This window comes from Neovison vison, chromosome 4 (assembly GCF_020171115.1).
Source record: "Neovison vison isolate M4711 chromosome 4, ASM_NN_V1, whole genome shotgun sequence".
NCBI lineage: Eukaryota > Metazoa > Chordata > Mammalia > Carnivora > Mustelidae > Neogale > Neogale vison.
Genome location: NC_058094.1, coordinates 39,739,530 through 39,766,007, shown reverse-complemented (window position 1 = coordinate 39,766,007; position 26,478 = coordinate 39,739,530). Strand labels below are relative to the sequence as shown.

The following is a 26,478-nucleotide window of genomic DNA, read 5'->3' as shown; positions in this document are numbered from 1 at the left end:
TAGTCCTGGTGAAATCCCTTTCTGGGACTTTTTTTAGTGTTTCAGAAAGAAAAGATAGACAATTGGCATTGCTAAGTACTGAATTCTAGAGTCCTATCTGTGATCAAAATGTCCCTTGGCCCAAACAGCCAAGAGTACAAATGTGGTCTCATTAACGTTTATGCCCAGTTTTGCATCCTGTGACGCTATACTTAGTTCTCGGCGTTCCCAGTGGGATCTGCCATGTTCTCAGGCCCAAGTTTGTTCTTGATCATCTGTTTCTGCTTCTTTGCTAGTAATCCACAGATAATAAACATTTAAATACATAGCCAGGGATAGTAAGGAACAGAGTACTATGCTTTACCATTTCTTTCTGAGGAATGGTTTTGTTAAAAAAGGTCTTGTCCAGGGGCGCCTGGGTGGCTCAGTGGGTTAAGCCGCTGCCTTCAGCTCAGGTCATGATCTCAGGGTCCTGGGATCGAGTCCCACGTCGGGCTCTCTGCTCAGCGGGAAGCCTGCTTCCTCCTCCTCTCTCTCTGCCTGCCTCTCTGCCTACTTGTGATCTCTCTCTGTCAAATAAATAACTAAAATCTTTAAAAAAAAAAAAAAAAAAGGTCTTGTCCACAATTCCTTCTTCTAAAGGTGTGGAGTTTTTCATATGTCAACCAGCTGTAACCTTTTGAAGGTTTAATGAGATCAGCAAATATAATCCAACATACAAGAGTGGATATGAATCAAGTCTATTATAGTTGAACAAATGGCATTAATTTCCAGTGCACATGTGGACCTGAGTTTTAAAATATTTGTTTCAAAAATGTCAAGCTGCTCATTGTTTTAGAATATTTGAGCAGCTTGCCAGTATACTCTTTTTAAACAGTTGTACTTCTGAAAGATTACAGTGTTCACATATTTACTCTCCAACTTTAAAAATTCTTCCAGTGGCATGGGTAGTGGGGAAATACCTCAAATTCCTCTTTTTGAAGGCGTGCATTACCTAGAGGGTATCACTTTCAGTGGTAGCCTTGGGCTAAGGCACTCACTTTCCACACCAGTGCTGGTTATTCTGTCCCTGGGTGGAGAAGTCCTCTTCAGTGCCCCCAGAGGTCATAGAATTAGATTGCTCAAAGCAGTGGAGAAGCTAGTGTCTCCTCCCACTACCCTCAGCTCCAGAGAAGGGAAAGCTCCAGGGAGAATGAATGCTTGTGCTGAGTACTCTGATGTCCCAGGGATTGGGTGATGAGCTCTTTCCTTCTGGAGGTCACAGTTGCAGTTCAGGGGTACACGTGGGCAGAGAACCCAGAAGTGGGTATGGGGAGATCCGTGAGGATGTTGAGGAAAAATATAAAACTTAGATTATCTCATTTTAAATTTATGTTGTTGCGGATGTTTCATAATGCATGTACATAGTCTGTCGGTGTTGCGAAGCAATTTTTTTAATACTACATTTAATTATTTTGTACACACATAGATCTGCTTCAGGACTATCTGTTCCATTCCACTGATCGTGGCTGATATCTGTAAGAAAGATTGACAACTACATTTAAAAAATATAGTCTATCTAATCAGGAAATCGATTTAATCAGAGCACTCCATTCCATAAACGATTTGATTGAGCATGTTTTTTTCCTCAAGATGAAAGAGTACCCAGCAGCATGGTTATTTTTTGTCCTTATATCCAGTTTAGCACCTCTTTTAATATTTGGAATTAAAGAAACTTACAATGTATTTCTGTAAGATAATCTGTTGTAATGATACCATATTCCATTTCTTACTAAAACATAAAACACAACCCTGCTTATTAACTTGTTTACTTGTCGCCATTTTGTCCTGTGCCATGTGTGAATTCTTCTTAACTGGTTTCTGCATGCTCCTAAACTGTTCTCTTCTTCTTCTTTTTTTCTTTTTTAAGATTTTTATTTATTTATTTGACAGAGAGAGAGAGATCATAAGTAGGCAGAGAGGCAGGCAGTGAGAGAGGGGGAAGCAGTCTCCCCGCTGAAGAGAGAGCCTGATGTGGGGCTCGATCCCAGGACCCTGAGATCATGACCTGAGCCGAAGTAGAGGCTTAACCCACTGAGCCACCCAGGCACCCCTAAACTGTCCTCTTCTTGGGGGAGGGTCTCCACACTGTTAGTTTGCTCTCAGATTCTCCGAAATTTGCTCTCAGCTCATCATTGTGTGACACTGTGAATTGTGGTCAGGCCAGGTAATGTCCAGGTGGCTTGTGTTGGGCAGTGGCTGCTCCCTTCACTCAGTACGGAGCCTGGGGGCGTGCTGACCAGCCTGTTCCTACCAGTGCCCCACACTGCTCCCCTCAGGGCTACTGCCCCTGACGTTAGTTTTCCAATTGACCGTGAAAAGATTTATCTCTGCTTATACCCTCTTGATATCCAACTCTCAGCCTCTTCCATTTGATTCTATCATCAGTGTTCATCTCTTCCCCACTTTTTCCTGGTACATAGATCCTTTAAAAAAAAAAATCCGTACCTTCTGCTTCCCTGCCACAGGACTTCTCTGGCAATTATATATTTGCATTACTTTCGTTTCCAAAACAAAATTATCTGGTGATTGTCTATGATTAGAAAAGTAATTCTAGAAAATCACATTTCAGTTTGCTACATTAAATCTTTCCTGGGACTTCTAGATACACTATGTTGCATTTCACAATTCCTTGAAAGGAAATTATTATCATCATTTCCACATGGATTGATTTATGAGCATTTGGTAATTTTCTTTGGTTTCCTACATCAGTCTGCCATCATAATTCCTAAATTCAAATTAAACCGATATTTCTGGTCCCTCATGTATTTCCTAAATGCAGCTTCCTGATTTTCTATTCTGCTTTTTTGTTTTTCTAAGATTTTATTTATTTATTTGAGGTGGAGAGAGTGAGAAAGAGCGCAACAGCAGTGTCACAGGTTGTTGTGAAGACAGACAAGCACTCAAACCCATCCTGACCCCTGGATCTTTGCAGCAGCTCTTCCCTTTAGCCAGAGTTTTCTTTCCCACATCTTCACCTGGCCGGCTCTTGCCATTCAGGTTTCAACACAAACTTTCTTTTTCTTGGAGAAGGCTTTTCCTGGCCGCTGAGCCCCTTACCACTCTCTGACACATCATTTGATTTTATTTTTTCACAGGATATGTCACTGTCTGGAGTTACCTTTGTTTACTTGGTCATTACCTGTCCTCCAGTTAGAATGTAAGTTCAGAAGAACAGAGGCTTTGTCTGTCAAGTTTCTGGCTCTAATCCAAACACATACATAGTGTGGCATCTGTCACATAGTGGTTTGATAAATGCTTGTTGAAGGGATGGATAAAACATTTTGGAGACACTGTATAAAATAAGGTTAAACGACTTTCTCTAGAACAATATATGCTGGTATAGCATTTACCAAATATAGTTGTCTAAGGAAGAATAGATAGGTAGATACATAGATACATAGATGGATAGATAGTTGGGGGGACATAGAATCGGTATGGCAGAGTGATTTACTGCAAGTGTACAGGGACATATGGATGGTAGGTACATAATTTGCTTTTTAGCTGTATAGTAACGTTCCTTGTACTTTTAAGACTGCATTATAGAGTGGGCTTAAAGAAGAATGAAGATGAATTCCAGAGGGTACAGGAAACCTCTTCCTTTTGTAGGGGTTTAGAAAAAAATCACCCCAAGATGTGCCACCAGGGCATACAGGTTATTTTGAGCTGAAAACAATCAAAGCCCAAAAGATTCAGGGAGACACTTCCCCCAAATGCCTAAAAGAATTTAGAGGACCTGCTCCAGGAAAGGAGCTATGACTTTAGAGAACTATATTATAATATGAACTGGGGATCATAGACAGGGAGCAATTTACCAGTCTGTTTCTTCAAATTCCTCTTTATGTCCCATTTTTTCCGAGAGGCCCAGTAGACGTTTGTTTAAAATCATTTATTTATTTATTTTTTTAATCTTCCAGTGAACTCCTTTCCTTCCTTTTGATGTCCCAGACCTCTAGCTCCTTCTCCTTAGTTCAGGATGACATTTATGCCTCACTTTGCCTGACTGTCCTTGGAATCTTTCATGTTTATGTGGATTTCCCAAACATATATAATGTAATTAAACTAGATTTTTTCCTCTTAATGCATCTCAGACAATATAATTCCTATGCCAGCCAGAAGAACCTTGAAGCGTAGAATAAATTTTTCCTCCTCAATACTCCCCTGTTCCCTTCTCTGTGTGTCCCTAACTTCTTGCCACCCAGTACAACTCACCCCTCTTTGAGTTGGTTTTGGAGCCAGAACAGGTCAAAGGTGAGCTACTCTCATCTGATTATCTATGTTAGTTTGACTTAGGAGCTGATTTTGGTATAATTATTTGTAACCACGGAAACAGAGCTCATTTCTTTTGACATACATTGCATGAGCCATAACAACACTATGCAGAAAGAATTCCTGAGGATGCTTTCCTAAGAAGAAGCCTGTGGGCAGAGTAGGCACTTCATGCTTCAGGACTCCTTTCAGATACAGAAGGCAAAATGGAAGACAGTCCTATATTTCTGTTTCATTGCTTTTGTTTTGTTTTTTTTCACTGATAATGCAATTGTGTGTATATATATATAAAATAAAAATAAATAAACTGGTTCTAGGGTATAGTGCCATTAATCTTTACAGATATGGATGGTGAAGCAGGAGTAAGTGAATCCTTGTGCTCATTTTCTGCTCAACATTATTGTTTACTTTTTAGGCAACAAGCTGGAGTTGATCATTCCACATGCCATGTCTACATGGACAAATCCACAGAACCCTCCATATGTATAACCAGGGTTGTTGTGGATTTTAGTTTTTCATAGAGAATCACTAACTTCTACTTCACATTTTGGACCAAACATGAGATATTGTTTGTTTTTATGTTTGCTTTTTCAAGAATGAAAAATTCACCTTTTACATTATATAGATTGACTGAAATCATAAGCCCATTGTTTACTGTTATTGTCTATTTTCTAATTTCATCTGTTGTAAGTGGAGGAAGTTTTGTACCATGTTTAATAATTTGTTTAATCATTTTGCAGTGCATTCATAAATAAGATTGGTCTATAATTTACTTTACTGTACTTGTTTTGGTCTTAAGATAATACCTTGAGTTGGCTTAGTTTGGAGATTTTTCTATTCCTTCATACTGAGATTTTTCTATTCCTTCATTCTATTCCTTTCATTTCCTATAAAACCTCTTGAGTCTGGTGGATTAGTTGTATGTGTGTGTGAGGAGAGAGAGTTCTTTCTGATTCTTGATTGAATTTCTTAGTGTTGAGATTTTCAGATTTTCTTATTTCTTCTTGAGTTAATTTTGATAATTTTTTTCCTAGAAAATTTTTCCTTTGATCACTGTAAGCATAATTTTAAAAATTGTTGTATAGCTCTTCCATAAAATTAATTTGATCTAGAATGGAATTTTTATTTTAGTTCTTGATTTTGTTGCCATTTTTAGCATTGTACTTTTTCATATGTTTTGGAATTTGGGTTTGCTGACTCATTTTGAGTAGAATGATTTAAAATTCAATTTGTAGTATTGTTAGCACTGTGTTCTTTCCTTTGAGCTCACTGTTCTCTCTCTGGAGGTTTTGTGATTGCTTTCACCAGGCCTGCAACACTGCCAGTCCAGAACCAGGTTTTATTATGTTGTATCAGCCACCCTTGCCAATGGTGATAACGAGGATCACATATTGTTACAAAGCCAGCAGATGGCTTGATTCAGTGCCTGGTTCTGATTCATGTCTTTGTCCGTATCTCCTCCAAAGGCTCAAAGTTTTTATAGAGCTGTACCTTGTGGCATGTTTTTTTGTTTGTTTTCAGCTTCCTCTCAGAAGCCCAACCCCCTTGCTTGCTTTCATAAGAGTTAACCTGGTGTGGGTCCCCCTATCCCCAGCAAAGCAATTTTAGAGTTCTCTCTGCCTATAGGAAGGAACAGAATGTCCAGCAGTCAGTGCCCAGCTCCTAGATCTGAAACTCTGCAGATCCCCTGACTTTAGATCCGCTCACTTCCTTGTGATTCTAATCCACCTCTAGTCTAAAGAGGTGTTTATCTGGTCTTGAGAGCCACACTGTAGACTTTTGGTTTTCACTTTTTTTTTTTTTTTAACTCATCTCTAAATTGCCATGTGTTTGAACAGAGGAGGCTCATGGAGGTGTGAATTTGCTCTACCCTATTTACCAGAAGTCTCATAATTAACTTTTAAGCTTTACTTTATTTCTGGTCCTAATTTTTTGTCCGTAGCTCTGTATAGTCCTGACCTTTGAAGCATGCATTAAAAATTAATCTTTTTTAAGGTACTTGTTGTTTATACTCATCATTGAGAGAAAGGGAGTTATACAGTATTTGAAAGTAAACTTCTTTAATGGGTTTATGTGATTAGAATTGTAAAGGTCAAAGTAATTAATTAGAACTTTGTTCTTGTTGTGCATTGATCACAGAAACGAATATTGTTTTCTTTAAGGGACTGAAATAGCTTGATTCCGAATCATTTTATTACTAAAGAGAAACGAATCAAAGTTGATTTGTTTATTCTCTACTGTATTTCAAGACTCGTGAGAAATGCGTGTGAAGGAAATAAAAAGGTCTCTGCCTTAGAAGAGAGTGTGGTATTTCTCAGCTGAGAGGTAAGGCTGGAAGGCATACTCCTCCTCTCCCCCTAGTAGAAGTGCATCAGTCTGGTATGGGGGACTTTTTATTTTCTAACTGCATGTTTCTCCATTTCCCAGCCTCCTACCAGCAGGGGAGTGTGGTTTTGCCCCCACAACTGCTTGAGAATTACTAACAGAGAGAGCCACTTTTTCTAAGAATGATACCATAAAAATTGGCCTTGCTGATGACAGTAAAACATGTAAATAAGTGCTAATATGGATTGGGAAACTAGATTGACTGAATATTCACTGGGGTTTGGCCCTTTTCTTGCAGTTGTTGTCTTATGAACACTATTGGCAGTTGTTCGTGTCCATTTTTAGACACATGGGAATGGAAGCCCAGAGAACCAAAGCAGCTTGCTGAAAGGTCCTCATAAGGTAGACTTCAAACCCTGGCCCATCTGCCTCTAAAGCCGTGATTTTGACTACTCTTGCAAGAAGAGGGGCAAAGACAAGATTAAAACATGCCCTACCTAATTGAAGTTTTCTGCAGGAACATACAGAACTTAAAATTCATCAACTGTTAATACTATAGAGTTGAAAGAGATGAAATAGTGCTTTTTGATGGGCCATTTGGTTTTTTCTTTGAACTTTAAACAATGGTATACTTACGCGTGTCTACAACAGCATAAAATTGGTATCTGCCCTTTATCATCCACTGCCTATTGTTGGTGATTTTTGTAACTTCTCCACAGAGATTATGCTCAATTTTGATGTCAGGATACGCTTTTTTTTTTTTTTCTCCTGGCTCAAGTTTCTCATTTTTATATGAAATATGCCAGATTTTCAGGTGTTCTCTGAGACTCTGTTCTGGATTCTCTCTATATATTCTAGGCTGTTCTAAGGAGAGAACCTTTGTGTGACCAGCCTTGCCAGCTCTAGAAAAGTAATTGACAGTGGAATTACTTATTAGATTAGCCGTTGCCAGGACAAAATGCACCTCAGGTGCATGGAAGCTCTAGTTCAAATACCTGAATTCATTTTCACCCGGCACTACCTGGTTACCTAGTAATTGCAGAGTTGCTTAGGACTGTGTGATTGTGATTGCTTGAGCTATACCTCTTTTATCCCCTGTGCAACCTATTATTGAAATGAAAATGTAACTTAGCTGTTTCATGATGTATGAATGTTTTCAAATAGGAACAGTTCATGCTGTTTTAAATTAGACTCACCAAACAACACTTTTAGAGTATTTGTCATATTTCTAAATAATATGTGCTTGTGATTGATGCTTCCTTTAATTCAAGCTAGCAGCACATAGTACCCTAAAGCTGTGTCTGCTAAAGCAATATGGGTGAAATCTACTACACTCTCCAATGCCCCAGGTGTGTCTTTCCTAGAGAGAACTGTTTGCAGTGTTTGAAGTTATCTTACAGTAATTACGGTGTAACCAGTACTGTAATGACCGCCGTGTAAGGAGTCCATTGTGCCTAGTGACTGTGACGGTGATGAAGCTACTATGTCATCTCATTTCATTTTCACAACACACTTTAAGGTTGGGTTTGTGTTGTTATTCCCACTTACAAATAAAGAAACAAGGCTTAGAGAGGTTAAATAACTTGCCCATGTCAAGCTGTTAGGGATAAATTGTTGAAAAAACCCTTTAGACTATGTGTGTAGGCAAAAAGTAGCATATTAATTTTCAGCATTGTCAAGTAAAAGCTAATGCATTAGAGAAAAGCAATCAAAAGTAGTCTCTGCATTGTTTTTTATGAAGCAGGCAGAGGGGTGGGATGGAAATAACCCTTAGCTCTGTGTGGGAAGCCCAAGGTTCCATTTTCAGGCCCTGCCACTTGGACACGCATCAGTTTTCTGTGTAAAGGCAGAGTGTTGGCCATAATTTCCTAAGGTCATTCTAGCATAGGAGCCTGAGAAAGAATCCAGGGTCATTGGAGGTTTCTTAAGTTATGTAATTCTATGCAAGTAAAGAAAATAAGCAAATTCTGGGAAATATCAGGAAGGTTGTTATAGTTTCTATATGGTCCACAAAAAGTTATGTTATCTATATATACATTGTAAGTTTGATTGTTACAGCTCCAAAATCTAATTGGAGAAAGTTCAAAAGGAACCATCAAAATGGTATGATGAGACTATTATAATGAGTATAGCAATCTTCACTCTACAGAGAAAAAAAGTTAGAAATGTCGACAAAGGCATGATTTTTATGTATTATATTAGGACAGATAAAGGGAAGTACCATATGGGGATGGTGAAGTTATTGAATTTTCCACCCATGGATGTAAAAAATACAAAAATATCTTTGAGAATATTTATGCATATGAAGAAAAGACAGTCCATCATGGATTTCCAAAGGAAACTATAGGTTGTGGAGTCCTCCCCTAAAGGTTGATATTGACAGTGATTGTAATTATTATGGCTCCCACAGTATGCCCCTAGGTTCCAATAGAAGTTGATGCAGCATGCTCCAATTCAAGAAGGCAAATTTTAAGTCATAAAAAGTTCTTTTTGGTATGTCATAGTTCCTTAAGAATCAATATTACTAGTAACATAACTATAATATATAGTAATATAAATAAAATATAATTTTATTCCGAGTTCAGTTGAAGAAAAACCATGATAATAGAAATTTATAGTGGAAAAAACATTGGTATCACAAGCTATCATTAACAGCTCTCACTGAATAATGGCCAAGATAAGCCCACTTTTCCTTTAGAATCATGGAATCTTAGAGCTGACAGTGCCTTTGGACATTATCTGGCTCAGTGCCCACTCCCACGTGAGGTCAGGTATCCAGTCTTTACCTGACAGATGTTCCTTCCACTTCTGCTTGAACACTGCTTGAGAGCTTACTCCTCTGCAGACTCCTGTTCCCTTGTTGAACTTCTCAGATTTATTCTTCTACTGAGCTGAAATCTGTCTGCATGCACCCTCCAATTGCTAGCCTGGGTTACCTTCTGAGCAAGTTCACTTCTCCTATTTTCAGCATTGTCAAGCCCTTTGAAGCGTCTAGCCCTTTGAAACCTTCTTTTCCCCCAGGGTAACATATGCAGTTGCTCTTCAAACAATGCTATTTCCAGACACTACAGAATCCTGACAGCTCTTCTCCAACCACAGTCTGTTTTCTGGAAGGTCTCCATAGGTATCTGGCTGACCAAAAAAAAGAGAGGAATATGTAATTGATTAATTAAAGTAGGAGCATTACTTTACATAATAAGAATCCATATTTCTATCAACAGATTCTAAACTTTCATTAATACTTTCCATAGCTGAGACATACTGTCCACTCAATATGCTTAGGCTCACCTGAATTTTCTGATTGTCCCCAGATGAACTACCATTAACCCACCATCTCAAAGTACAGGGTACACCTTCATATTTATCCCTGCTGAATTATCTTGTTGGCTATAAGCTGTTATTTCTGTTTCAGGATGACATTTTAGGATCTTGATTATTTGGTTGAACATATTTATGATTCATCCTATATTTTTATCATTTTAAAATTCATAAGTATATCTCCAAGGTATTGAAGAAAATATTGTATGAGATTGTACCAGAGCCGACTTAAGTTAAACAAGTGCTAACACTTATGACAAATATAACTTCATGAGAACTGTACTTTGTATTTCTTTTAATTTTGCTCTAATTTTATAGTCTATTGAAATATACTGTTTGTGCTGATAAAATACAAGTTAAATTAATAAACATCTGTTTTTATTAGTATTTTTGTTTCTTTAGAAAATACACAATTGAGGGGAAAGAGTCTCCCTCCCTCCCTTTTTCCCTTCCTTCCTTTCTTTTCCCAAGGTATATGATCAATTATTCAAAACACATGGCTGCAACCAGCATGTAATTGATGAGAATATAAACTCGTGACAAGCCAAAATATTTAGGAGAATATAGATATAATCTCGTAAGTGTTGACATTGAAAAATCTGAGTCTGCAGTGTGACAATAATGTCACAACATCCATTGAGCATTCTTTTATCATGATGTTCTTTCATTTCAATTAATTGCATTTTGGAGAGAAGAACGCTATGCTATTCATTATCCTTTGTGGTCTCTGTTATATTCTGAAAATTACCCTGTATTCTCATTATTTTTTTTAAATAGTCATTCCTCATGGGCTCTGAGTCCCTAGGGTCAATTTTTATACCTTTCTGTCCAATAGGTCTGCAATTACCAAATATTATGACATTGAGGCTGCTTCTATTCCTTATATTTGAAGTTCACTTTTAAGAGGGCAGAAGAGAAGTCTTCTGTGTTGTGCAAAGCATAACCATGTTTCAAGTTACTTTGGACTTAGAAAAGAATCACTTTTGGATTATTTGTTTTGATTTGTGATATACAAATATTAGGAGGTTAATCAGCTTTTTAGCCTTTAATGGCTTTTGAGTCTTGTGAGACTAAAATTATTACTTCTTTTCTTCATTTACGTATGTTATTTGACTGTGAACATTGAAGGTAAGTTTCAATTTATTATATTTTAAGTGGAAAGGAAGAGTTTTTCATTTTGGGTAAATATACACAACATACACTTTTCTCTGTCTCTCCTAACATTTATATTAGGTACAATACTAGTTTAAAAAAAAAAACTATTCTGGTTTTTTTTTTCTGGACATGAAAATTCCAATAAAAAATAAGACCAAATCAGAGTTAATGGGAAAAATAGTATTCTTTGCACAAAGATACAAGGAAATAAAATGTTCAGTATTTGCTGCTGCCCAAAACAACGTATACCAATGGAAATTTGGCATGTTCCTAGAGTGTGAATGCAGAGATTATTAACTAAAGGAACTTGGCTAAGAGTGTATGAGCTCAAATATGACGACAGTTCTAAAGACCAGAAGCGCTGTGTTTGGACAGTAAGCTTGCTGCCTGTACAGACATGGAATCTTTCAAAGTAAGCCTGGTTTCTTGACATCCTGTCCTGAAGGTAAAAATAGATCACTGAAAAGTCCTCTATTAGGAGCATCTATAACATCATTTGCCTGTCTTTTATTTAAGCTATAATTTATACATCAAAATTAAAGTTGTCTTCAGGTGCTAATATCATTAGAAGCTATACAGCTATCCTAGAGTTCACTGTCAAAGTCCTGGACTTGGGATGGTTGACTTCTGACCCCCCACTGCCTGCTCCAGGACCTGGCAGGCAGGAGCTAACAAAATAAGTTGGATGTTTGAGGTAGAAATAATTTAGGTAACTGTGATTTAAAATACGCAGGCTATCATGGCAGATTGGTATTTCTCAAAGCCTCTTTCCCACTCCTCAGTTTACCTTGTCTTAGCCACACCCATGGAGACATCCAGCTAACACACATCAGCACAAGGTGGAACGATTTCTCTTAATTTTGTCATGTGAGCCTCAGCAACTGGACACAAGCCTGGGTTCATGTCTTGACCTGGATTTAATTTCTCTTTTCTTTCCCTGCCTTGCCAAAGCTTCTTTGCAGTCATTTTGCCTTCTAATCTGTCTTCTACCTCATCTCCTCTTTTTTGTGCTAGTTATAATTTTGCTTCGTTTTCTCCCTCCCAGACAGCCTCCCTCCCTCCTCCTTTCCTAATCATTCACAAAGTAACTAAAAATACCTTGTCCTCAAACAAAAGTTCTTTCTACTAAGGAAAAACTTCACAGAAGTCAATCTGTTTACTAATCCTTGCTAATTTGTCTTTCTCTTTATGGGAACTGGTGGTAGAAGAGGAATTTATTGTATCGCCTCAGTGTGCTTTTCAGTGTGACAGTTAGGAACCCCTGGTCGGTTATTCAGTTTCTTTTGGTTTTTGGTTAGGAACCCCTGGTCGGTTATTCAGTTTCTTCTCATGGTTCATCAAATAGGTCCAGAGCTGGAGGCCACAGAATTCTGTATAGACAGAAGCTTTCAGCTGATCTTGCAGACTGACTTCTGTCGACAGTGTTCAGAAGATCACATAAGGTTAAAGAATTGAGAAACTTTCCATAATCAATAGACAAACAAATATCAAAAACAGCACTCTAAGTTGCATAGCCTTCTGGGATTTTATAAAACATTGGGGGACAAAAGAATCCTTTAGTTTGTAAACCTAAGTGGCAAAAAAAAAAAAAAAAAATCAAGTCCAAAAGTTTCTTTTTCCCTCCCTTCCGCACTCCCTCCCCTCCCTTTCCTTTTCCTTTCTTTTCTTTTCCTTTTTTCTTTTTCCCCTTTCCCTTCCTTTTCTTTCTTTTCTTCCCTTCCCTTCCCTTCACTTCACTTCTTCGGCAACAACTTGGTCCCCATTTTCTATAATGATGATACCTCTATTAGCTTGTCTTAACTAAAAAATGAAAATTTGGTACCAAAAGTACCAAATGCTTCTATTTTTTATTATTTGGTCTTATGCATCATGTCTAACAAAAGCCTAGAACATAGTGGTGAGTGAATGGCTGTCAGAATAGAGAAGTTAGAGCTGTGCCTTGTACCATAGTTGAATTTGACCATGGGAAAGGTGATCACTCTTGAAATAGAAATTGCCTAATCTCTGCCTCCCTTTCCTCCCTTGAGGAAGTTCAAGTACAGTGTTGCCATTCAACTTTTCTGCTCTTCCCATCCTCTCAAGTGAGACAACATATTCTGTGGTTGCTTAGGATTCAGGAACACCGTTCTTTCACTTAAAATATTATCTCCATTTGCAGCCATCATGACTTCTGGATGAAACCCACTTACCTTCACTTAATCAGAATGATTTCCTTCCATAGACACTCTCTTCTGTGACTGATCCAGAAGTCAATCTTGAATCAGTTTCAGCCATTTCTTCCAAGTACCCTGCAATCACATTTATAAATCTACCTAAGCCTTGGTTGAGTCACAAATAAATTAGGTCCTTCTTGTCCTGTTTTCAGATATCAGCAATGTGCTTGGACTATTCAACTAGGAACAGGCGTAATCTTTCTTTTATGAAGCCAATCGGAGTGCCCTGCACATGTAAGAAGGGACACTCAAGGAATAGAAAGGACTTCTTTCAAGAGTAGCTGTGGTGGTGAGAGAGCACTGGACAGGTGGTTCATTTTCTTGTGAAAGAAGTCTGTATCCTGTAAGCAATCAACACCCACAGTTTCACTAAATAAAGCTTGAATATAAATTAATTCAAAAGGAGCTCAGATGTTTGCTGTTTTGCCTCTGAACACACCCTGTGTGTCAGGAGCCTAGCTTTATTCATAGACCACCTAGTCTGTTCATTAGGGAGGACAATATTCGTTCAAACATAGTCCCTTTTGTCTGTATTGGGCAATAGCACAATACATTCAGCAACTGTCCTCTGAAAGCCAAGGCTTTGTCTCTGGCAGGGATTATGAAAACATAGATTTCTTGAGAAGTGCCTGCCCACCTGTGTTCAGATTCTAAATTGTGGGAAGACCTTGGCAGAGATCTAGGAGATGCTCAGGGAAAAGTCTGTTGAGGTTATGGAGACTTTTCAAAGGCCAGTTTCTCCCTTTAAAGTGGTTAGAATAGAAGTAGAATTCTTGAGAACTGACATGGAATATTGGACTAGGTGGAATCTTGAAAGATTTTATCTCTTTGTAGTTAGCTTTCCATGTAAGACCTAAGAATGTATCCTGTCTTAGAAATCCTCCCAGGAATGAAGTTTTCCATAACCTTTTCCCTGTTAGCCATTTTTTTTTTTTTTAAACTTCTACAAAAGCCTTCCATCAGAAAATTCTTGATCTTGTCTACGACCGTCACGGTCACTGCTGCAAGTCAGAACTGGTTCCTTTGCTGTACCTTTTGCTGCTCATACCCTCCACAGATGGGCCCGTCATGGCTGAAGCCCATTATTAGATCACTTCTTGGCTTCTTCTCTAAAGCCAAATAATGACAGGGTTTTTCCTCCTTTTTTTTTTTTTTTGGTAGGTCATATTTTTCAACTTCCTAATGATTTTTGTTGTTGAAAATTGGATTGGGGATTTCCTGTGTCTGGCAATGCACCAGGCCATGAACTTTGCAACCCTGATACTTCTCCCACTACCTCTTAAAATACACCAAATAAAATGAGACCAAGAGAATGAAGGAGCTACAAGCAAAGCAAAACATCACAAAATCAAAAAAAATAAAAACACTGAGTAGTTGTCTTTCTGGTTTTTGATTGAGTGAAATATTCATTGTAAAATGAAGCATGCTTCATAGTTAAGTGGGCATCCCGTTTATTAAGGATCAATCAATAAGAACTAAAGTCAGGTTTAGATATACAGCTATACAACTCACAATTTAAAGTGCAGAATGTTAAAAACTAAGCATGCCAAGAAGATAAGTGTGAGCCAATAGTGGCCCTTTTTAGCATATCTGGTATATATATAATTTCCATTTGCTATGGGCATTTGGAGACCATTAAGGCATTATCACAACTTTCAATACAAGTATTTTCGATTTTTACATTTATCTTTGATCTCTAGTTGGTTTTAAGGGGGAATCCTATCTTTTTCAGGTTTTAGAATCAAGATGTAAATTGTAAATATTGATGTAAATTGTAAATAAATACATTTTCCATATTTTTTCTTTGCCTGCAACAGCTGAATTAGAGTGAGATATATGTTACCTGTAATGTTTGTTTGAACTCACTTATGAAACCATCTGAGCCCCCTGCCTTCAAAGGTACATCTCTGATAATTCTTGCTATTCTTCAATAGACTGCACTTGCAAAAGACTTTATTTAACATGTGTGTACAGTATAAAGAATGACAATGAAAGGATTACACACGTTCTCAACACTCAGTTTCAGAGAAAGAACACTTGGCAGTGTCTTAGAAGCCCATTCGAGTCATCATTGTATGTACGTCTCTGATCATCTTCTCCACTCTGCCCCAATCCCCATCTGATATAAAAACTATCCTGATTTTGGTTTACCATTACTTTGCTTTTCTTCATGATTTTACTATATTTGTATACATTGCTAAAGATTATATTCTTTAGTTCAGCCAAATTTTGAAGTTTATATAATGGAATCAAAGGCTTCTATTTTGTGGTTTCTGCTTTTGGTTTTGCTTTTTGTTTTGAGATTCATTTATTTTGATAGATGCAGGTGTAGATCATTGTCACTACTTTATGATATTCCATTATATGACTGTGCTACAATTTATTTATCCATTCTTCTGTTGAGGAACATTTGGATTGGTTCTGGTTTGAGGCCTTGTACTTGCTTCAGTATGACCATTTTGGCCCACATCTCCAAGAACTCAAGTGCTGGAATTCCTCTAATATATGCACCTAATGGGAAGTTGTTGGGGTATGTGATGCACATATGCTCAACTTTTAAAAGGATATGCCTAATAGTTTTCCTAAAGGGTTTTAACAATTTTCTACTCCTACCTGTAGTGAATGAGAATTCCTTTTGCAAAGCATCCTTGCCAGGAATTCATATTGTCAGATTTAGATTTTTTTTTACATTTATAGAGGTGCATAGTGGGATTTTATTGAGGATTTAATTTCCGTTTCCCTGACAAATAATGAAGGTGATCATCTTTTCAAATGCTTGGTGTCCATTCATAATTTCTTTTCTGTGAAATGCCTATTTACTTCTTTTTTTTTTTATTTGCCTGTTGGGTAGCTCATCTTTTCTGGTTGAATAGTAGGAATTCTTTATATATTTTTAATATAAACCACTTTTTGGTATATGCATAATAAATATCTTCCCCCAACTTGTAGCACTTCCTCTCATTCTGTGATTTCTTTTGAGGAACACAGAGTCTTCATTTTTCATAGTTGACCTTATGCATCTTTTCTTCATGCTTTGCATTTTTAATATTTTGTTTAATATCTCTTCCCCCTCCCCTTAAGATATGAAGATTTTCTTTTCTTACATAAGCTTTAATTTTTTACTTCATTTAAGTATTTAATCCATACATACATAATTATATTTTTCATTTCCATTTGACTTTTTAAAGATTTTATTTATTTATTTGAAAGACAGAGATCGAGGGTAGGCAGAGAGACAGGCAGAGGGAGAGCAAGGGAGGCAGGCTCCCTGCTGAGCAGAGAGCCTGATGCGGGAGTCGATCCCAGGACTCTGTGATCATGACCTGAGCCAAAGGCAGAGGCTTTACCCCACTGAACCACCCAGGCGCCCCTCCATTTGGCTTTTTAAATACAGTTTCCATCTCTCTGAGGAAATTCCCCATCTTTTCCACTAGATTTTTCACATATTAATCATAATTTCAAGACCTTATCTGATATTTTAAATATCCAGGCTATATTTGGATATGCAGTATTATATTGAATACTGTATTTCCTGAAAATGGATCATTTTATTTCTTGCTTATTTAATACATCATAATTTTGACTGGATGCTGGATATCATATGTAAGAAAACAGTAGAGCCTGAGGTGAGCAGTATGTGAGTCCAAAAGCGATTATGCCTTTTCTTCTGTCAAACCATTAGTATGAATGTGGTTGAGTCCATCTTTCATAGCTGAGCTAGGTTTGGATTTTATTGTTTCTGTTCCTACCATTGGTGCTCACCTACTTCACGTTTGTCTGTCATGGGTTGCTGGTGTGCTGTTTTTAGTCTCTGTAGGGGTTGCCGGATGAGCTATTCCAGTGTCTCACTTTACCACCTTTCAGCCAGCTCCGTGTGTCTGCACCCCAGTCAGTGTTTCTCTCTGGGCTCTTGCCCTTCCCTGAGCTCTAAGCTGTTACTGAGGTGCTTGTTACTACTCACTGCAGCCCCCTTGTGGAGACAGGGCAGTTTCTTGGTTCTCCTGCCCTTCTGTGTGCCTGAGGTCAAGAGTAGAGCTTTCTCAACATTACGGCTCTCCCCCAGCCCCTGTGGAAGCCAGGCTCTGCCAAATGGCCCCCTCACCCTGTGGCCGCAGAACTCTACTTGACATCAGTGCATGATTGTGGGTATGAGTAGGTTTCCTGACTGCCCTGGAGACATACATGTTTTTCCTAGTGACAGTACAGAGTGGGAGTGCAGTTTTCTACCCCATGCCCTTTAGCCACTGCCCTTTGCCTGGGACTGCCCTGGACGACCGGTTTCTTCTTCTCCCCAGGGGGGCAAATGACTTCTGCTTCCTATGAGAGAAGGGTCCTAGAGGCAGCTTATGTTTGCCGCCTGCCTCCCAAGAGCATCTGGTCATCGTCTCTCCGCCCTCCTGCACCACTGAGGCAAACTCTCACTGGGTGTCTGGCCTGCTCCCAGTATTCTTATGAGCGCCTGACGGAGACCAATGGAAGAGATCTAGAAAACTGGGTACCTGGCGCCTTACAGGGGCAGTTCTCAGGGATTCTAAACTCTCACATTAGTCCGCATTCACCTTTTCAGAAGTGGTTAACATTTTCCTTGTCTTCTTCTTACCTGTTTTTGTCTGTCACCTCCATCTGTTGTCACTGTCACTCTTCCTCCTGTCGCTGTAAAAGGCCAAGCAATTCATGTGTCCCATCTCTCCTTGGATGAGCTTGTTATCCTCTGGAATTCAGCTCCTCTGGCTGAATCACAATCAGATCTCTGATGGGCCTTGAAAAGTGATGATTTTGTAGATTATCTAGATTTCTCTCCCTGTTAGGGTGGGTACAGAATTCTCCTGGCGCGGTCCAGTTGAAGAGGAAGCAGACGATCTTCCCTCTCCCGGTCACCACCACTCTCTGTTCTCTTCCTTTGTCCTGTTTTTGTTTTTGTTTTCCTTTATAGCACTTAAAACTGCCTTTATATTGTATTTATTTATTGTCCATCTCCCTTACCAGAATGATAATGCCATTAAGATAGAATACTTAGTTATTTTTTTCATTTTTGCATTTCTAACCTGTGCTAGAAACTCAATACAGATTGTTGAATAAATGCTTGCAGTGAATGCCAAAGATGTGACATTTTCTCCAATATCTTGCATTAGCTTGTTTTCATAAGAACGTGGTTGCTCCGAGGCTATTCTCTCTCCTTCGTTCTGCCGTATTTTTCATATGTCCCATTTTGATTATGTTCTTACTCATCTTTGAATCAGGCAAATCTATTTCGCACTCAGTGTCTCTGTGTGTACCAGTAACAAAGAAGTAAGGGGCTTGTCCTTGAGGCTGCTCTCTGTCTACCCTTGATTTGGTTTATCTCTGCTCTCAGACCCACAGCTGGCCTGGAGGGGCTTGTGAGCCACTGCCAGTTGAATTGTTCATCGTAGCAGGTGTCCAGTGGCTGCGTTTCTGCCCTGCTGTGCTAGGTTCTCCCCCTCCCGCCCTCACCTCCACCCCAAGGCCTGAGTCTTTGGTAGTCAGGGCTCATGTGTGCCTCACAAATTACAACCTTCATTTCAGATCATCACAGTTCCCCTTTTCCTTCCTGTTTTACTGTGGCTGCTATTGCTGCTGCTATGGTTTTAATAATTTTTACTCTTGACCGCATTTGGAAGACATGGTGGTGAAAAGGGAGGTGGAGGGTGGGGAATTGGTCAGTGTTCTGCCTGCCTCAGAGGGCAGTGCCCAAGCGGGTAAGGTTCTAGGCCATGTCACTGTGCTAAGGGCCCTGTGTCAGGTAACAGACAGGAAAGGGACTGTGTATTCCTCTTTTATCAGGCGATTCTTTTTAACAAAACTGGAGCTTTCGGTGTTTCCAGGTAGTCCGTTTTTATTTCATTTTCCTAAGTCAGATACAAATGTATTCTAGGCAATGTTCATTTCTGCCTGACCCTGACATAAGGCATAGGGAGTTTGTATGCTTTACTGATTTGTCCTTTGTGAGGCTGCAATAAGGAAGGAGACCTTGGACACTATTATTTTCTAAGGGTAGTAGAGCTCTTACAATTAGGAAAACTCAGGTTCATTAAAAATGCTCCCATATTGTCTCAAAATCATAACTGCTATCCCGTGGTGGCCCCCAGTATATTTTCTGATTAAATATTAAAACAAGCTCTCATGATCTAAGTGGTTTGTAACCATTCTTCTCTAGCACTATGCCAAAAGCCTTATCTTATAGGATATCATTTAGTTTCCCATCATCCAAAATCATTTCCCCTCTTTTAATTATTTATTTAACTAATAATTCTGCGTTGGACAATGGAGACATTTTAGGAAACATAAAGATGTGTGATTATAAAATAACTTCAATTATTCTGAGGGATAAAATAATAACTGCCTTGATTTAGTTACTCTTGTGTTAACTGGGAAAAAGTTCATTAAAACAGCTTTTGATACTTTTAATCCAGTGTAATTCTAGCTTCATTGGGAAAATGGCTCTGAGGATGGTGAGAACATTGACTAATTGGTTTGTTCATCCCACATGGGATTACACCAGTTTCTGAATCAGAATTTCCTGCTATTGCAACATGGTTTCTTCTTTCTTCTTTTTTTATTCTTTCCTTAGAAACAATCCATTTGGGTTCATTACACGGCCATTTGTTAGTCTTGTTAGTTACAAGGCGTTGTACTTGTTTGTGACTATAGTGAAGTCATGTAGGCCAGGGCTGTGTGTGTGTGTGTGTGTGTGTGTGTGTGTGTGTACAGACTCAGTGGGAGATCCTGCAGCTGCTCAGGGAAACAGGCAGCATCAAGGGTCACTCTGATATTTCAGAACCCAAATCCTGCTTTCCCAAAGTCAAGGGGCATTTTTATTTCATTCATCAAGATCAGTTCAACTTTGGTTTGCTTACTTCATGTTGTACATAGACATCAAACTGCTTAACTTTTGAAAGCCTTTTAATGATGTGTAATATTCTCAGAGAAAGTACACAGATCCTGAGTGTGTAACAAGGTAAGCTTTTTTACAAACTGAGCACACCTGTGTAACTGGTACCCAGATCACAAAACAGAATGTGACCGCACCTCAGAAGCTCTCCTTATTAACCCCTTCATGTCACGAACTCTTCTCACCTTTCACTCATTCTCCTGTTTTGATTGTTTTTATATTTTATATCCATGAAATTATATACAATACATTATTTTTGTGTCTGGTTTCTTTCATTTTTCATATTGTTTATGAGATTCATTTCCATGGATGATATATTGTGTTTGTTCATTCTTACTGCTGTGTAGTGTTCTACTGATCAATGTAACACAATTTATTCATTCTGCTGTTTAACAAGCATTTAAATAGTTTCCTTTTGGGAAGGGGGATGGGGGCATTCTGAAAATTCTAGTACATCTCTTTTGGTGAAAGTATATATACACATATATTCCTGTTGGAAATATACAGGAGTGGAGCTCTTGGGGCATCGGGCATGTGTTTGTTCAGATTTAGTAGATAAACCACTTTTCTGGAGTGGTTGTAATCATTTACACTCACAGCAGCAATGTGTGAGAGTTCCAGTCACGCCATCTCTTCACCAATATTTGACATTTTCTGCATTTTTAATTTTAGTCCTTTTGCTGGATATATATTGAATGTGCTTTAATTTTTATTTACTTGGTAATAGTGGACCCGAGTATCCTTTCATATGATTATTAGTATTTGTATATCTTTTTTTGTGCGCTGTCTGTTCAAGTCTTTTGCCCTTGTTTTTATCAACTGGCTCTCTCTGAATTCTGTTTGATAGGAATTCTTTATATAACCTGGGTATAGTTCCTTTTTTGTATGTTTGCATTGTAATTATCTTGGTTGCCTTTTCACTCATGTATTGGGGTCTTTTGATAACAGACATTCCTCATTTTTTAAAAGTTGGATTTATTATTTTTCTTTTATGTTTTGTGCTTTTGGGGTTCAGTTTAAGAACTCTTTGCCCACTCCAAGTTGACAACACTTTTCTATGCTTTCCTCTAACATCTCTATTTAGATTTGTAATTAATCTAATTTGATGTTGCATATTGTATGAAATACAGGTCAAGATACAGTTTTAGCATATGGGTATCCCATTAACTGAGCATCATTTTACTTGCTTCAATTAAAATATTTTCATAAAGTTTAGTTTCATTGAAATGTGTTTTATATTTTCCTGGAAAGAATTACTAATGATTCTTGAAAAACATTTAAACCTATGGTGATTTAAAATTTATAATACAATCTGTAGACTTACTTAACACTATTGTAAATGGAACTTTTTTAAAAAAGCACTTTGTTTAGACTCTAGTTAGTAACTCCAGTATAGTTATTCAACAGCAAAGTGATTTATAATACACAAAGCATGATCATTTGTTTAAAAACTTAATTATTGTTCTCGCTTTTTCATTTGAATTCAATCCAGTACATGTTTACTATATGTTTGCTAGAATTTGGGGCAGCTGAGAATGTGGTTGAAATTTTGAGCTCCATTTTATGTCATTTATGTTTTAAGCCATGTAATAAAATTGTCAAACATTGGTCAGTAATAAAACATTTTACTTTAGTATTCAAAGTTATATTAATAAAGAGAAGTACAAGGTGAGAATTTTTATTACTATTAGGATGACCTTCCACCCCTTCCGTAATGCCTCTACCAGGTTTTCCACTGGTAATGACACAGATCTTTTAAGATGTAAAAATAGAAAAGAAAATATAAAAGTTTTAGATCTGTATTTGGAATGACTGTGAATGCTTCCTCTTTGATGTAATTTCTGCTTAGTTTTATTTTTTCTCTTTTTATTATTCGAGGTTGTACTGGTCAGTGGACATCTGGACAGCTGGGACGTTGGGCAGGGCGCCATGGATGATGGTGGCGGAGCCTTTATATCATGGGAAGCACTCTCGCTTATTAAAGACCTTGGTAAATATTTAGAAAGTCGTTAACCAATGTGTAAGGATTTCAGTAGTGACATGTTTAACTCAACACACAAAATACTGAACAGATAAGTTACTGTGATATGTTCAAAGAGTCTGTATGTTTTTTGTCAGTTGATTCTCAGAAAGGAATGAATTTGTCCCCTTAAAAAAAGAAATTTTTATTCAAGTGTACGCCAGACATCCAAAGTATCAAATGTGATCAGCGGCTAGGGAAAATGAACAAGCAAATAAAACTGTAGCAAATGTAGCCACATCAGCTAGAGACTATGTAAGGAAACCATGGCCAAGTGCAAAGAAAAGTCAGCAGCTCCCCCTGCCTCCTTCTCCTTGTTCATCTTAAAGACATTATCTGGCTGTTAAGATAGCTTTACTGCAGCTGTCTTTCCGTGGCAGAAGTCAGAGAGAGCAACATGGGACTGAAGGCTTGATCCCCTTACCCACAATAAGGAACCCAGGCTGAAGATTGGAACTTCCAGGTGAACCTAGACATGAGAAAGATGGACAGGCATAAAAAGGAAAAGCTAATAGTGAAAGTGGTTTTTGATGACCCTCTTTGAAAACAAAAAACATACATTTCCTCTTTGTGTGCTAATCAAAGGGGCAGATTTTGAGTGAGGTTAGAAATAATGAAATCTGAAGTCGAAGTCCCACGTCTGAGTCCGAGCAGTCTGGCCGTGAAATGCCTCATGAGCAGAAGGTTTTATGTTGTAACTATGCTTCAGATACAGTAAAGATAAGAACATCCTCCTTGGTGAAGGCTTTCCATTGCTTAGTTAAATACGTATGTGTTTAAATTCATGCATTTCTTCTTGTTTTTAATGAACCCTTCTAATCCTATAAATAAGCCCATTAAATGATTGGTCATGTTAACAATAGATTCCTGACATGGTCTTGCTTGGGGCAAATCTTTGGTGTACCATTTTGATTTATGTTTTAGTTGTGTTTTAAAGCTGGTGAGATAGAAAGGTGGTTGTGCTTTTTTTCCTTTTAAATAGGCTGGTGTCTCTTAACCTTGGGACTACTGACATTTGGGGCTACACAGTTCTGTATTGTGGGGTCTGTCTCATGTAGGATGTTTAGCAGCATCGTGGCCTCTATATGCTGGATCATCTCCCTCAAGCTATAACATCCAAAGTATCATCTCCCTCAAGCTATAACAACCAAAAATGTCTCCAGACATTGCCAAATGTCCCTTGGCAGGTCAGGGCTGGTGGTGGAAGAATGCATAAAAGAGGGCCCGGATTGCATGGAGCACTGGGTGTGGTGCAAAAACAATGAATACTGTTACGCTGAAAAAATAAATAAATAAATTTTAAAAATTAAATTAAATTTAAAAAAATTGGTCCACTGAAATGATCTGATGAAAATCAGTAAAAGACCTGATATAGGGCCATTTTTGGGGGAAAGAAAGCAAGCTCATTGGAGACCTTACATTGAAGGTACTCGAACTTTTGACATCATTTCCATACTGAGCACCCACTGTGTGAAGGCAGTTTGTAAAAGCTGGACATACAAAAAGGTTTAAAGCATGTCTTTTCCTCTTAAGACCCGTAGAATAGTGTTGGAACCTACACAGGTACCTGTTCATATGAGTGCCAGTATGCATCTAATGTCAAGGTCTGGTTTTAGAATTGGGTGAGGTTTGAGAGAGATGAATTGCCCAGCAATTAAAACCCTTTTAAAACATACATTCTTCAGAGAAGATCAGTGAGACCTTATATGTAAGTTCTCTATTCCTTCCTTTAAAAATACTCCCTTGGTAATCTGTTCATTCCAGAATGAAGTGGGTTCCAGACATGAGACAGGCAGATATCAAACACTTTCTTCCTTTTAGGGCCCAGATACACATTTAGGAAGTTAATTTTATTGTGATGTGTTCAGCCAGCTTGATTAGAAACAGTGGTAGAGCAACAAGAGAACCGGACCCATATGATTTGCAGTTTGTGAGCCTCTGTGCCTCAAACTCCTTTTTGGCATTGGGTAGGTCATTTGAACTCTCTGTTCTTTACTTTCTTCATCTCTTTTAACTGTAAGCTTCCAGAGTATTTTATCTGCTCTAGATGGGAATAAAAGTGGTGTCTTCTCTAGGCTTTGAATCTTACTTTTTTGGTACTCAGCATGAGACCCTAAATCATTGTTAACTGAGTTGGATTCAGTTGCATAGATAAATGTAACACCATGCAAAGGTGAATTGCATATCTTTTTCTAACACTGACTTCTGTTGCTTTTGATAGCTAGTAACTAGTCCCCTTCAATTCAGGACTTAGCTCTCCTATAGATTTCTGAAAACCTATGTAAACATATGAATAAAGAGTAGTATTTCCTTTGTTTCAAATATTTATTTATTTACTTGAGAGAGAGAGAACAACTGGCAGGAGGGACAGAGAGAGATAGGAAGGAGGAGAATGAGAGAATCTCAAGCAGACTCCCTGTTGAGCACAGAGCCCAAGGTGGGCCTCCATCTCACGACCCTGAGACCACGGATCTGAGCTGAAATCAAGAGGATGCTTAACATACTGAGCCACCCAGATGCCCCAAAGAGTAATATTCTTTTGAGATGGTGTTAAGAGGCAGCATGGCATACTGTTAAAAATGTATAGGACTCTGGAGCCAGATTGCCTGAGTTCATATCCCAGCCCTGCATCTTACTAATTAAGCATGTGATCTTTGCCTTTCTGTGCCTCAGTTTTCTCCTCTGTTAAATTGGGATAATAATAGTTTCTGTCTCATAGAATTGCTTTGAAAATTAAATAGTCTATTCATATAATGTACTTAGAACAGTGCCTGACCCAACCCAAGTACTCAATAAATGTTAACTTTTATTATATAGTAAGCCTGACTCTCACAGTACCATATTTTTTTTAAATATTTTATTTATTTATTTGACAGACAGAGATCACAAGTAGGCAGAGAGGCAGGCAGAGAGGAGGAAGCAGGCTCCCTGCGGAGCATAGAGCCCGATGTGGGGCTCGATCCCAGGACTCTGGGATCATGACCTGAGCCGAAGGCAGGGGCTTTAACCCACTGAGCCACCCAGGCGCCCCACCATATTTTTTATGTAAGGGAGAATGGTAATCTTTTTACCTCCATCCCCATTAGTAATTATATTACTTCTTCACTTAATATGTTAGTTACACTGATGTAACTCTAGGTCCAGCTGCTATGGTAAATGTTTTCTCTTTACTATTTAAGCTACTATCTCTTATATGATGGAAATCCAGTGACCCCTTCACTTTTTCAATTTTCATTTTGAGGCATCTGAATTTCTCCTTGTCACGTACTGCCTCCACTTCTGGCTTAGGTCAAATGCCCAGTCTCCACTTTGTACCTCACTTCCTGTGTTTGTACCCATTGAGTCTTACTCTTTCTTTAATTCTAAAGTCAAAATTAGATTGTAGATTTCTATTTGTAGATTGCCTATGTGTTTTAATGTGAAGAGCTAGGTCCAACACGTGACATACGAGTTCTATTTGAAAATTACTGATATGCTTGAACAAGAAATAGGACTTTGGGAAATGGGTTCATAATTATATCACTTAATTGTATTAAGCCCAAACTGTTTAAGTGGTGAAATATGAAAGCTCCATTGCAATCTTTTTTCCAAGAAAAGTAACTCCTTTTGGCTGATGTTCCTTGGACAACATGTCATGCAGCGTGCATGTCCAAGTCCCTTAGTGAGGCTCATGAATTTGAAGTGCTGGTCCAGAGAGGATTTCTGATATTTAGGAATATAATTCTAAGATTCATCCTTCTTCTCTCTTCTCCTTTGTTCTTTTCTTTTACTATTCTAATGGAAACACTCTTTTGCCCAGGCCATCAGCTAAAACTATATCCAATTAATCTAACAGAAGAGTTATTTGTGCTTTGCAAATATTATCAGTCATTCCCGAGTAACTGTCAACAGAAGGTTATTTGCTATCAAGTGCTATTGAAAACTTCTTTGTGTTTGTGGTTTACTGGACTCAAACTGTTTATTTGAAATGTCATTTCCTGGAATGTTCTGGTGTCAGTGAACAAAGCCTATGGCCAAAGATGCTATGCTTCAAAATGTTCATTTGACACTTAAAAAATAAACTACCATCCATCCCCAAATTCTTCCAACTTTACCATTTTCCATGAAGCTAGAATTTTGAGTTTTGGAGCCTACACAAAGGAAGACAATCAGAATTAATAGCACGACTTAGTTGTTGAAATATGGAATATATGTGAACCATCTTGCTAGAGAAATTTAAACCTGAGTGTCTTAATTGTGATTATTATAGG

At 38.1% G+C, this 26,478-nt stretch overlaps 1 protein-coding gene across 1 annotated transcript in view; it reads left to right on the top strand.

Moving 5' to 3' along the window:
• The window catches only part of CPQ (carboxypeptidase Q), a 450,704-nt gene that overhangs the window by 265,158 nt on the left and 159,068 nt on the right, over window positions 1–26,478 (top strand). The window contains exon 5 of the mRNA XM_044245247.1: window positions 22,087–22,198. Within this exon, the coding sequence (XP_044101182.1) occupies window positions 22,087–22,198 (112 nt within the window). The remainder of the gene's footprint in view (window positions 1–22,086; window positions 22,199–26,478) is intronic.